Source organism: Gracilinanus agilis, chromosome 1 (assembly GCF_016433145.1).
Source record: "Gracilinanus agilis isolate LMUSP501 chromosome 1, AgileGrace, whole genome shotgun sequence".
In the NCBI taxonomy this organism is placed as follows: domain Eukaryota; kingdom Metazoa; phylum Chordata; class Mammalia; order Didelphimorphia; family Didelphidae; genus Gracilinanus; species Gracilinanus agilis.
The window spans coordinates 133,211,349-133,224,872 of NC_058130.1; the positions used below are offsets into that span (position 1 = coordinate 133,211,349).

At 45.2% G+C, this 13,524-nt stretch overlaps 2 protein-coding genes across 3 annotated transcripts in view; one reads left to right on the top strand and one right to left on the bottom strand.

The window, feature by feature from the left end:
* Positions 1-323: 323 nt before the first annotated feature.
* CDIPT (CDP-diacylglycerol--inositol 3-phosphatidyltransferase) lies at positions 324-4,114 on the top strand. 2 transcript variants are annotated; one of them, XM_044657072.1, is made up of 6 exons: positions 324-853; positions 1,139-1,273; positions 2,194-2,347; positions 2,652-2,733; positions 2,988-3,069; positions 3,290-4,114. In XM_044657072.1, exons 1-6 carry the CDS (start codon positions 811-813, stop codon positions 3,433-3,435), a joined length of 642 nt encoding a protein of 213 aa, XP_044513007.1. In that variant the 5' UTR covers positions 324-810; the 3' UTR covers positions 3,436-4,114. The 2 variants fall into 2 exon arrangements, with proteins under 2 accessions (XP_044513007.1, XP_044513009.1); XM_044657074.1 differs by lacking the exon at positions 1,139-1,273.
* Positions 4,115-7,105: 2,991 nt separating this feature from the next.
* Positions 7,106-13,524, bottom strand: part of LOC123230963 (major vault protein) — a 28,611-nt gene continuing 22,192 nt past the window's right edge. The window contains exons 11-15 of the mRNA XM_044657160.1: positions 12,626-13,012; positions 12,090-12,206; positions 8,501-8,627; positions 7,871-8,059; positions 7,106-7,397 (exon numbers count right to left, since the gene is read on the bottom strand). Coding sequence (XP_044513095.1) covers positions 7,266-7,397; positions 7,871-8,059; positions 8,501-8,627; positions 12,090-12,206; positions 12,626-13,012 — 952 coding nt within the window. The 3' untranslated portion in view covers positions 7,106-7,265. The remainder of the gene's footprint in view (positions 7,398-7,870; positions 8,060-8,500; positions 8,628-12,089; positions 12,207-12,625; positions 13,013-13,524) is intronic.

Consider the following 13,524-nt stretch of genomic DNA (forward strand, 5'->3'; position numbering starts at 1 on the left):
ATGATTCTGGACTGAACCAAATGCACCGCTAGATAGGGGTCTTCCAGGATCGGATAGGCGGAATACGTCTCTCTCTTAGTCCTCTCTAAGAAAATACACTCACATAATATTAAAAGTAGTTCTCTAGTCTTCTTAACTAGCTTCTCTTCCATAACTTCCTCCGTTCTAAGTTTACCACTCACTTCTAGTCTCTGCGCGAACTCCCTGTCCAACTCTAAACTTGGTACGATCCAGTCTAGAGAGGCGGAGGGAAGAAAAGGAAAAGGAAGCGGGCCTTTCTTAAAGGGATAGAAGCCATTCTTTTGGCCTTCAATTTTGCGTCAACAAGGGCGGAAGAACTGATTTCAGTGACACCGGGGGCCTTCCCCCCGGCACAGCTGGTGTTGCGACGACAGGAAGAAGGGTGGAGAGGAAGGTCTTAGAACCGGTCCCGGGGCCCCGAGCGAGGGGCATAGGAGCACCTGCACCCTTGCAGGAGGAAGGAGGGCGAGGCGCCAGCGGCTGCACATCTGGACCGGCTGATGACTGGGACGGCTGGGGGGGCTTGCACATCTGGGTCCCGCTCGGGGCGCGGGCCGCTGGGTCCACTGCAACTCCAGAGCGGCTGATGCGCTGGAGCAGAGGGAGGGGCTGCACAGCTGCGGCGCCGGGACGATCCCGGGGGCGGAATAGACAGCCGAGCGAGAGCCGGGATCACACTAGCTCGGAGCCAGGGCTTGCCCAGCTGACCAGGCGGGGGCCCGCGGCGTGAGCGGTTGGGGACCGCTCTCCACCTCACTTCGAGAGGCCATCCATTCCCACCCTGCCGAGATGCCGGAAGAAAACATCTTTCTGTTCGTGCCCAACCTCATTGGTGAGTCCAGCGTGCACAGACCCCTAAGCCCAAGCCCTGGGAAGAGCGAGGGCGGAGGTTGGCCGGGGAAGGGGATTCCTTTCATCCCAGAGGTTAGGGATTCCAACGCCAGCGCGACCCCCACAACTTACGTGACCTTGGCTGGTGGCTTCCGGTCCTCAGACAACCTCCCCCTTCCCCCCCTTTGTGTGGGGCATGGTCGGACTCCTTGACTTCCAGTGAACCTTTAAAATTTTTTTGGCTCAGTTATTCCAGTACTTTCACCCCTCTGTTTCCTTCCCTCAGGCTATGCCCGGATCCTCTTCGCCTTCATTTCTTTCTACTTCATGCCCAGCTGTCCTTTGACAGCCTCCTCCTTCTACCTGCTTAGTGGGCTCTTGGATGCCTTCGATGGACATGCGGCCAGAGCCCTGAATCAAGGTGACTGCATGCCTAGCCTTTATTCCTCTCAGAGACCAAGAGGCCAGCAGTTAACCCTCTTTCCCCAGTTCCTTCCCCCACCTCCCTGGGGCCTCAATTTCCTCACTTCCTAGAGTCAGGACTTTGGTTTGTGAAAGGCTCTGCTTTGGAATGGGGTGACACCATCTCCACTGAGGACAGAACCAGAAGAAATAGGCTGGCACTACTGCTTCAGGAAAGATTTAGATTATTAGCCTTAGGGAAGAACTCCCTGGTTGTTAGGTTGTAAAACAGAACCAAGTGAGCAAGGTAGGTTTGGGGCATCTCTTTTCCTTTTCTTCGAGGCATGGGGAGGGAGGTGAGATAGCCTCTTGAGGGTTGTAGATGTCTTTTGCTCCTCCTCTTTTTTTAAGATTTTAGGTTATTTGCCCTAAGTTCAGGGTATTTCTCTACCTCTGGCTTTAATGTCTGATTCTGTCTACCCTGGTTTTATCTCATACTTTTGACATGGTTCAAGACTTAGTTAGAACATAGGATTGTAAGGTTTTATACTAGGAAGGATATTTATTGACCATCTAGTCCAGTGTCTTTGTGTACCTATGCTATTCAGCTCATAGAGCAACTTTCCAAAGGAAACTCAAATAGTAAAGTTGGGATTCAAACCTAAATCTCTGGCTGGAGATCCAGGGCTCTCTTCATTGCCTTGTACTGTGATATACCTTGACCCTCTCATGGATCAGTATCTCACTTGGCTGGCTATTTCTGACTTGTCATCTCTGAGCCCAGGAGAGAATGAACACTTGATTTCTCAGTTCCTATACATCTGTGGATTTGGAGCAATGCTGGGCATGCTGATTTCAGCCAAACTTCAGTCATTGATCTATTCTCCCCCATTGTCTTCATCCTGAACCACTGACTCTCTTCTTACCTCCTTAATATAGGGACACGGTTTGGGGCAATGCTGGACATGCTGACTGATCGATGTTCTACTATGTGTCTGCTGGTAAACCTAGCTCTGCTGTACCCTCGGGCCACCCTGCTCTTTCAGCTCAGCATGAGCCTGGATGTTGCCAGCCATTGGCTGCACCTACACAGGTTAGGTTATACCAGTTGCCTTTGTGGGCTGAAAAATTGTAATCTTGGGTGTGGCCCAGCATTGGCTGAGTTACTTCTGTAGTTACTTCCAGAGGCATGGTAGCATGTAATTGGGGCGAGGCTGGCAGAAAGAGGAGCTGCTTACTTAGCTGGGGAATGGACTTTCTTCTTGGGGGCAAGAGAGAGTACATGGTTCATGGCCAATATTATCCAGAGAAATATGAACAATAGGTTGGGGAGGTGGAGCAGAATAGGAATTGGAATGGGAGAGGTATACATGATCTTTTCATGTTTTCCCCTCTAGCTCAGTGGTCCAAGGTAGCGCAAGCCACAAAACCATTGACCTGACAGGGAATCCTATCCTTCGACTCTACTATACTTCCCGGGTGAGTCCCAATCCAGGTCATACTCCCCCCACCCCACCCCCCTTTCTCATTATCCAGCCTGCATCTTCATGCCATATATCCCATTTTTTTTTAAGTCTTAATTGGTTTTGGAGTGAATGTGGGTGAGCTTGTGTAGGTACTCCCTCTGACCCAGTTGTTCTCTTTGTGTGTGAGGTACAGATGGGAGAGGGAAAGAGAAAAGATGTGAGCCCACTGTTCAAGTCAGAAACATGAGTTTTGCCTTCTTCCTGCAGCCAGTGCTATTCATCATGTGTGCTGGGAATGAAATTTTCTACTGTCTGCTTTACTTGCTCAGTTTCTCAGAGGGACCCTCAGGTATGAATCCAGAGGTGATGCTACATGGGGGCCAGGAGATCTGGGGACAAGATGCATGGAGTGGGAGCTGGGGGGTGGGGGAGATACAAATTGGAGAAATGACTGACTTGATTAGATACTAACAATAAGCCTTTTGATTGAATTAAATTTCTTTTCTCCTTCTTTCCTCTTCTATCAATCCCTTCTCTATATTGGATTTTTTTTCCCTCCTTTCTTGCAGTGGGTTCAATAGGTCTGTTCCGAGTGGGACTCTGGGTCTCTGCTCCTATTGCTTTCCTCAAGTCCCTCATCAGTGTTGTCCACTTGGTCACTGCTGCACGCAATATGGCTGCCCTGGATGCTGCTGATCGTGCGAAAAAGGAATAGCCCTGATGTCTTCTCTGCCTCCAGCAAACTTCCTGCCCCGTTCCTCTCCACCATGCCTTGCCCACCATCCACCATGGTGCTGTTATGCCCTCCCCCAATGAGGTCAGCCTTTTATATAGCATAAGGCATATCCTCCACAGTGCTGTGTTCCTTCCACTCCCACCTCATGCTGTCAGAACCTCTTCAAGGATGTCACTATTCTTTATTCCCACTCCCACATGGTGTTACTTTCCTTCGATGAGGGTAGAACCCAGACATCAGATGAGGGTTCTCTTTGTGGAGGCAATGATGAAGTCCCAGCCACAGGAGATGAGGCCATGGCCTCCATGACTTGGGGATAGCCATAGTCCAAGGGTGACTAGGCTCCTTGAGAGAAGGTATGGAGGCACAGAGGTGTGTCCTTGCACTGAACCAGGCAAGGGGGCTGTTGTTCCAGTCCCAGAAGATGGTGTGACCCATGCAAGTTAGCATGGTGCTGCTGTGTTTGAGGGAGATGGTGTGGGGGCTGGCTCTCCACTAGGGGCCAAACTCCTCTCCTGGTCTGAATATGTCTGGAATTGGAGGAGTCTGCCCAGGAGGGAAGGAGGCTCTCTGGATCCTTCCCTGTCGTACTGTGTCTCATGATGTGTAATCTGGCCTTGAGGCCTTGATGATAAAGGAGGAAACTTCACAATCAGAACCCAGGCTCCTGTCTTCACTCCCTTGACTGTTTCCTTAAAGTGGGGGGACTGGATAAATCACTTAAAACTTAGGTACAAAGAGAGCTCACTTCCCTTCACCGAAATTGTGTATGTCCTGGGGTACCTCTCCCCAACACCACCCCTTAGGTGGAAGGCTCTTTCCTTTCAGCTATCTAAATACTTTAAGACCTTTATACTCAGAGAAATGTCTTATGATTCCTCCTAGCCCCATGGGACCCAAATTATTGCCTATGGTTCTAGGCACTTTTATTTAATATTCTTATATTGTCAGCTCTCTCCTTGTGCCCATAGGCCTTATCTCCTCTATGAGTCTGAACCTTTGGGGGGCAGAAATACCTTGATATCAACACGTTTTAAATAGCCTTGAATCCCTGGAGAGTCTGAGCTGGCAGAAGAGAACTCCTCAGGAAGCAGGATAGAATATCAGAATATCAGTGGAGCTAGATGGGACCTCGGAGGCCAGCTAGTTCAACCCTCTCATTTTACAGATGAAGACTGTGAGGTCCACAGGGTTAAAGGGAATGAGACTTAAACAAAAGGCTTCTAACTCCAAAACCAGTGCTCTATTAGACTGTTTGCTGACTATGGAATGTACTCATGGGCAGTTCATTTCAGTTTTCTTTCCTTCCATATCAGGCATCAGGAAAATGTCAGTAATTGTACTTCTTATTGGGGTGAGGCAGGGTGGGGTAAGATAGGCAGTTGACTAGATTATATTGTAGCTAAAGCTATGACATCATTAGCTGAGGAGAAAGCTTAATTCTGGGCCTGTAGCATGCACAACAGGGTAAGATTGCCCCTCAAACTCCCTAGGGTAGAGGTAAAATGAATTCAGGACCATGTACTTGAGTTCTCCCCCCACCCCCACCCACCTCACCAAGTCTAGAGATCTCTTATTGACTTAGCTGCAGCCATGGGAAGGGAAAGCTGGTGTTGGTCTATAGGGGCTCTAGCACCCCTAAAATCACTATTCTCTGAATCCTACCTCTGTCACATGCTACATTGGGCCTCAGTTTTATGACCTGTAAAATGAGAGGTTTGAGCTAGATGTTCCCTATGGTCCTTTCAGCTCTTACCCTTCAATCATCCTAGGCTCCTAAAGAGCACTCCTACAAACCCAAACAAGAGGGCTAAAGCTATGACTATATCATCAGCTGAGGAGAAAGCTCAGAAGGCGAGGAAAGGGTGGGAAGAAGGCTTCAAGTGGAGGATTCTTCAGGGAAGGTGAACCAATTTGTTCTGGTCAGACCAAAAGGAAAAATCTTTCAAAAAAACAAAATTTATAAAAAATGCTGTATGTGGCCAGACTGTGGATAAGATATTGAGACCTAACCCCACTCAGATCAAATGACAAGTTATCTGTGGGCAGAGCAGATGACTCCATTTCCTGGCCATCTGGCAGGGACATAAAGGACAGACCTCTCTTGGCTAGAGGCCCAAGCAAATTGGGACCCAACCCACTAAATCCACAAGGTAATCAAAAGCATGTCTGACATATGGTGTCTTCAGTATCGCAAAGCTGGGAGCTTTGGGGAAGGAATTTACCTTCCCTAGATCACAACAGAGGTTGGAATTATAAAATTTTAGGATTGGATAGGTCATCCATCCAGTCCAGCTTCCTTTCTGTCCCCCCGTCCCCCAAAACAGTTTTTCTTTGGCAAAAAAGATGGATCTAAAAATGTAGAAAGTATGTATTTCACATTAGTAATAACTAATTGTGGAGGGAAAAGTAACCAATTTGGGGAAAAGTCTTCAATCTGAAAGAAATCACCATCATAAAAAATCTGGTTTAGCACCATTTCTGACCTGTAAAGCATTTTTCTACACATTAGAAATATTAAATCCAACCCACAGCTAAAAATACCTACTTTCAACATGTATTGAAAGAATTGTGGCAGGACTTAGTTCTGGCAAAGCTTGTTTTTCCTGGTCTTTTCTTTATTCTAAAAAGATACAGATGAATAGAAAATTATCTTTCCCTGCCCTCCAGCTCAGACTGTGGCTAATTCTTTGGGTAAGGATCTGGAGATCTGGGCCTGTTGCTCGAGGGTACATCCAGTATCTTGCACCTTTAACACCTTAATCATCAGCAAAAGGAAAGCCATAACAAGGAGCTGAAAACCTTAGTAATTTTTTTAGAAAAGCCAAATTAAAGGATATGGGGTGGAGGTGGAACCAAGATGGCAGAGTAGAGGCATGGAGAGCTTGAGAGAACCCTTCAACCAACCTTAACACTTCAAAATGAATACTAATAGAGTGACAGAACCAATAACAGAATAGAATAAAGCAATTTTCCTGCAGAATGTACAAGGTATGATCTTCTGGTGGCAATTAGTTGCCTTTGATCATGGTATTCTGTCTAGAGGCATCCCTTCTACCTTCTACCTTCCACCTTTGGTAAGAAGGGAAAAGTGAGGGGGCACCTAGGTGGCTCAGTAGATTGAGAACCAATCAAAACTAGATTCATATCTAAACTAGGTTCAAATCTGGCCTCAGACACTTCCTAGCTGTGTGACCCTGGGCAAGTCAATTGACCCCCACTGCCTAGCCTTTACCACTCAATACAGAGTATTGATTCCAAGACGGTAGGTAAGGGTGTTTTGGTTTTTTTTTTTAAAGGGGAAACCGAAAAAAAGGAGCCAAGCCCTGGCCTATGCTTAAATTGGGTCAACCCCCTCTTTTTATCTAAGGAAACAGGTTCAGAGGCGAAAGGGACTTGGTCCAGGGTCATCTAAACTCGAATTCAGGATTTCCGATACCAAATCTAGGGATTTTTCTCTTTCTCCTATTATATCTTGCCTTTTTTTTTTTTTCATCCCACAAATAGAGAAAAGGTAACTCAGACCCACTTTCAAACAGTCTACCCAGGTTAAAGGAGAGAGCATGAAGAATTCCTATGATCCTTTGCTGGATCACAGATATCTGGTCCTCCTTGCCTATCAAATCCCCATGAATGAAGCAGAGAGACAGATGAATGAAAAAAGGTTTATTTTTCAGGGAAAAAAACTAGGGCACAGAGTAGTCCTCTTCTGGGGAGAGGGGCTGGGTGGAGGAAGAGAGAGGCTCAGAGTGATCTAACTATCCAATGGAGTTGTGGAAGAAGTCACTATTTTTCTGTATCTTATTAACTCACTTTTCCTCAGTAGGAAGCCTAGCTGCCCCCAGCCCCAGAAGCCCCGAGGCTGTGCTGAAGAGATTGATTGGAGTGGAGCCATCTGTAATGAGGGTTGATTTTAGTCCAAGACCCTGAAGTAGTTTCACCTATGACAAGAGAGGGAAATACAAAAATTATAGGAGGGAAAAATGTTACATCTAGAAGGAACTTTAGAAAATAATTCTTTTACATATAGATCTTAAAACAGTCCCTGGGGCTAAGCGGGCTTAATTAACTATCCCAGGGTCTCACAGCAGGGACTTGCATATAGGTGTTCTGATTCTCTTTCTACCAAACAAGTATCAAGTGGCATTAAAGCTGGAAGGGACCTTCGAGATTGCTTCTACTTAAATTTCAATTTTATAAAGATGTTCAAAGGCATTCTAGAACTCAGAATTTTTCCAGTCAGATCAGATCAACAGCAATTTTCTTCCCTTCCGACCCAAAACACACCAGCCTCTGGCCTTCCAGGAGATCTCCTTCCCAAGTAGGACAGAAGGATTTTCCTTGGGTTGCCAAGACGTTTTGGACACTCCTAAGCTGGGGTGGTCTCCTCCCTTGTTTCTTCTGGCTAGCTTACCTGCAGCTCAGGCCCAGCCAGCGCAAGGTCCCGAATAGTGCCAGAACCCAAGGCCTCTGTCATCTCCTTGAACTTCTTAACCTCCACTGCTGCCAGTCTCTCTGCCTTGTTCAGTTCCAGCTCCATTTGGGCCTTGCAGTAGGTGAGCTCCTGCTCCCTGGCTTTCTGTATTCGAAGTAACTCGGCCTCCTAAAGGAAGGAATTCAATCAGGCCCCCACCCTCATCTATCAGTGCCTTGCTTTGTGGTTACAAAGCTAGATGCACCCCCCCCCCCCACTCTTCAAGGATGGATAAAAATGCAGGTAAAGCAAACAGAATGGAGAAAAGAGAAAACAGGGCATGATCTCATGCTAAATGGTGTAGGCCAAACACACCTGCCTCAGAAATGCAAAAAAGAGGCTCATCATTAGGTTGGCCTTAGCGGGCCCAGTTAAGGTTTTGTGCAGAGAGTAGGAATTTAGCTGAGCCTTGAATGATGAGTAGAGATGGCCACTCCACACTGAGGAAGTGGCATGAGCCATGGCACCGACAGTAGGAAGGATAGATCGACATTTCAGAAAAGAAGCTACCTTCCCCCTTTCAGGTTCCTTTCTTTTCTGCCTTGGCCTTTAAAGGTGCTTCCCACTCACCGTTTCTATGGCTAAGGCCTCTGCCTTCAGCTTCGCCTGTAGGACTGCTCCTTCTCCCTCAATCTGAGCTGCCTGGGCCCGCGATTCTGCCTCTGCTTTAGCAGCTCCAGTACTTTCCACAGCAGCGCTTGGGAAGGAAAAGTTGGATGAGACCCATGGAAAAAAACCATCCTCCTCTTCCCATCCTTACCTGAAAATTCCTGGCTTGGTATCATCTTTCTCCTGACTTCCTTGCTTCTTTCAATAATTCAATTCAGCATTTATTAATAAGTACTAGGTGAGGCAACATATAGAAGCAAAACAAGAACAGTAGTTTAAGGTTCAATAGGTGGGGATGAACTTTGGTCCTCACTCTTATCTAAATTGGGCAAAGGAAGGAAGAACACACATGCACGTATACACACAGTTGGGTAGAGAAATATATTTCACTTAACTAGGAAATGGGTGAGAAGGAGAAGAAAGATGTAGCAAATAAGAGGGAGAGCAGATCAAGAATTAGTCCCAAGCAAAACAAATTTTAATTAGGGGTGGGTGTACAAAACACATACATTTGTAAATATTTACATATAGTTTTTTTTGTAGTGATGAAGAATTGGAATTGATGGGGAACTCATTAGGGAGCGGAAGAACAAGTTATAGTATAGAAAAATTATAGAACACTATTATGCTATAAGATACAATGAAAGGTGGTGTAGTTGGGTAGCTCAGTGGATTGAGTCAGGCCTAGAGATGGGAGGTCCTAGGTTCGAATCCAGCCTCAGACACTTCCCAGCTGTGTGACCCTCAGCAAGTCACTCGACCCCCATTTCCCACCCTTACCACTCTTCCACCAAGGAGCCAATACAGAAGTTAAGGGTTTAAAAAAAATAAAAAAAAAAAAAAAAAAGATACGATGAAAGGGATGGTTTCAGGGAAACCTGGGAAAATATATATGAACTGATTGAAGTGAACAGAAACAGGAGAACAATTTACACAGTGACAACACTATGGTAAAACAAATATCTTTGCAAGATTTGTGAATTCTGATCAGTATAATGATCAACCACAATTCAGAGGATTTGTGTGATGAAACATGCTCTTTGCCTCAGCAGAAAAGAAAAGGGCTTGGAGTATGGAAGTGGATAAAGGCGTGTGTATGTGTGTGTGTGTAAAAACAGTTTTCTTTTGGATCTGGCCAATGCAGAAATCTGTTTTGCTTGACTATACACATTTTTAATAAGAATTTTATTTTTCTTTTGTTCATTTGGTGGGAAGGTAGATTTTTGCTCACTGAAAAAAATTTAATAAAATTAAAAAAAAACATCAAAAAGGAAAGCAATTTGAAATTTTGCTTCCAGAAGTACTGAACTCTATGTTCTTTGACTTAGCAATACCCCTAACTAGATCCCAATATTTCAAAGAGAATAAAGAAAAAGAAAAAGGACCCATGTACTTTTGTAAAAATATTTCAAGTAGCTCTTTATATAGTGGTAAGAACTGGAAACTAAGGGGATGCCCAACATCCAGGGAATGGCTAAAGAAACTATAGTATATGAATGTAAGAGAATACTATTGTGCTGTACAAATGAAAAGATGGTTTCCAAGAAACTTGGAAAGATATGTATGAACAGAGAAGAACCAGAGCAATTTACAGGATAACATCAACATTTCAAAACCAAACAGATCGGGGCAGCTGGGTAGCTCAGTGGAGTGAGAGTCAGGCCTAGAGACAGGAGGTCCTAGGTTCAAACCCGGCCTCAGCCACTTCCCAGCTGTGTGACCCTGGGCAAGTCACTTGACCCCCATTGCCCACCCTTACCAATCTTCCACCTATGAGACAATACACTGAAATACAAGGGTTAAAAAAAAACAAAACCAAACAGATCTGAAAACCTTAAGATTTCATGATGAAGAAAGCTATCCACCTTGTGACAGAGAGATGACAGACTAAGAGACAGAATGAGACACACATTTTTGTATGTAGTTAATGTTTACTTGACTATGTTTGTATGTCACAAGGGTTTTGTATTTCTCCCCACCACCACCACCCTGGGTGGGCAGGAGGAGAGGAGAGGAAGAGAAAAGAAATGCTTGTTAATTTAAAAAAATGTTTTTAAGTGATGGGAATATTAAGATAAGTACCGCACAGAGACCTTGCCCTTAAGGAACTCACAACCCTACATTGGGGAATATGACATGCAAACAGTAAGTAGGATATGATACAAAAGCAGATTGAGACAGACTGAAATGAGGAAGGAATATGTTCTAGGGGTGGAGGCTGGTCTTTTTGGATAGATAGGAACAAATGAGCACAAGAAAGACAAGGGAATAGCAAATAGTTCAGTCTGGCCAGAATATCCTTTTTGTGAAGCAAAAGAATTGTAAAATAAAGGTGGAAAAGTAGGTTGGAACCACACCCATAGAGGGCCTTAAGATACCAGGCTAAAGGAGTTTTATATTTTACTCTGGAGGCAATGGTGAGCCATGAGGGTTTTTATAAGCAGAAGAGTGAAGTCATTAGCCCTGTGCATTAGAAACATGATTTTGGCAGTCATAAGATCGCTAAATTGGAGATGAGGAGACTCTGGAGGCAGGGAAACCAGTTAAGAGGCCATCATAATCCAGGTAAGTATGCTGGGAAAACAGAAAAGACTTGGCAATGGTATGGATATAATGGTCACTGGGGAAGGGGATGTGCCTTTAAGAAGAAAGAACAAAGACTTGAAATCTCACATCATTTTGGATTCTTTTTTCTTCCTTCCCAAATCCCCTCCCCACCACTGCTATATTCAATCAGTTGCCAAACCTTATTCACTCTTCCACAGCATTCCTGTACAAGGAGAGAGACTGGATGATGATGGTGTCAACAGAAATAGAGGTTGGGGCAGATTTAGGGGAAATTTGATGGGAGCAGTTGGAAGATGAGTCTGAGGGATTGGTGTGACATTTTGGTGGAGAAGACGTCAAGCAGGCAACTGAAGCAATGCAACTGGGGCTCCTGAGAGCTAAGTATACAGAAATGGAAGTAGCTCCTATGTTCAAAGGTTGGAGAATAGGAATAAATTGTAATAGCTTCATGTAGTAGAATATTAAGTTGCTTTTTTAAAAAAGTGTGACATACGGAGCTATGGTTCTGTTTTGTCAGAAAGTTAGGGGGGGCTTTGAGAAGATTTCAGTTATTTCTCTTACATGTTCATTTTATTGTTTTGGTTGACAATTAAACTTGAGTTTTTAAAATTACTGGTGACATTGGAAAGTAAGAGTAACAGAAGGTAGGAACTCCTATTCCTTTGGCCAGAGCAGGTTAAGGAAGTGGCCTCTTTGCCTTCTCTAGCTTTCTTCTTTTCTCTCCTTATTTAGTTGTGTCTGACTCTGCTTGACCCCATTTGGGGTTTTCTTGGCAGAGATACTAAAGTGGTTTGTCATTTTCTTCTCTAGCTCATCTTATAGAAGAGGAAACTGAGGCAAACAGGGTTAAGTATCTTTCCCAGATCACAAAGCTAGTAAAGTGTCTGAGGCCAGATTTGAACTTAGGAAGATGAATCTTCCTGACTCCAGGCCTGACACTCCATCCTCTGGGCCACCTCTGGCTACCCTTTTCTTTCCTTACCTCTCAGCTTCAAGGAGCAGCAGCTCCTTTCGGGCTTTTTCAGCTTCTGCTTGGTCCAAGATCTTCTGCCGCTCCAGCCGCCCCCGAGCCTCCTGCTCCAGTCTCTGAGCCTCATGTCTGAAAGGAAAGGAGATGGGAAAAGACTCTTGAGGATAGTTGTAGAGGAAGAATGGGAGCCAGGCAGGGCCAGAGACAAGTACATTATGGGGGAGGAAGGAAACTGGCATTTATCAGGCACCTGCTATGTACGCAGCACTGTGCTAAGTTCTTTACAAAAACTGCTTCATTTGGTCTTCGCAACTCTGGGAAGCAGGTGCCATTTTGATTCCCATTTTTCAGTTGAGTAAATGAGGCAGATAGCAGTGAAGTGACTTGCCCAGTCACAGAGTTAGTTAAGCATCTGAGGTTGGGTTCGAACCACCTAGCTTCCTTAAGGAAGCCTCCAGATGTTAAGTACACTCAATATACAAAGGAGTGCTATGGAAATGAAGTGCAGCATTGGGAGGGAGGGGGGGGAAGCCAGCTGCTCCACTTACTTGGCTGCAGCTTCTTGGGAATTGGTAGTGATTTCAATGGCCAGCTGGACACTCCGCTGTAAAGCATCCCGGGTCCGCTGGTCCACGGGTTCTACAGACTGGACATCCACACTACTGACTACCAACCCATTCTGGGGGAAGAAGGCTCGGTCCCGGGGCTGAGGCAGGGCAACACCCCCAGGTCCTTTCCCTTCAGTTTCCTCAAAACCAAAGACAGACATCCGAATGATGCGAGCAGAATTCTTATGGAAATCATCAAAGGTGACAGAGGCCACGGCCCCTCGAACCCGGGAGGCAATGGCTTTGCAAGCGTCGCCCACAAAGTCTGGGACAGAGAAGAGCCGAGCAGCCTCTTGGGGATTATTCCGGTTTGTTAGTTCAAAGTGCCTATGGGTGAAGAAAGAAAGAGGTTCCATCTCCTTCTTCAACAATGAGGGTCTCTATTTAGGCCTCTGCTTAGGAGTCAGGATCTTTTTTTCAGACCTAATTACTTCTTGCCTAGATTATTGAAATGGACTCCTTGCCTCTAGTTTCACCCCCCCCCCCACTCCAATCTGTCTTCCACAGTTGCCAACGTGATTTTTCCTTCTGTAAAATTATAACTAGGTCACCTTCCTACTCAAGTTCCAGAGTTGCCTTATTATCTTTAGAATAAAATATAATCATAAAAAATAATAACAATAATGTAGTATTTATATTGTGTATACTATGTGCCAGAGACCGTACCAAGTGCTTTTTACAAAGATCTCATTTGATCCTCACAGTTTTGGGAGAGAGGTGCTATTATTATCCCCATTTGACAGGTGAGGATACTGAGGCAAACAGAGTTCAAGCGACTTGCCCAAAGTCCTTTAGCTAGTAAGTACTTAAGCTTATATTTGAACTCAGGTCATCCTGAC

Bases quoted from the DNA above. Each gene is read 5' to 3' on its own strand.
- CDIPT (XM_044657072.1), top strand. From the start codon at position 811: ATGCCGGAAGAAAACATCTTTCTGTTCGTGCCCAACCTCATTG. The intron at 2,734-2,987 runs GTGAGTCCCAAT...TTCTTCCTGCAG, and splicing joins GACTCTACTATACTTCCCGG to CCAGTGCTATTCATCATGTG. The intron at 3,070-3,289 runs GTATGAATCCAG...CCTTTCTTGCAG, and splicing joins TTTCTCAGAGGGACCCTCAG to TGGGTTCAATAGGTCTGTTC.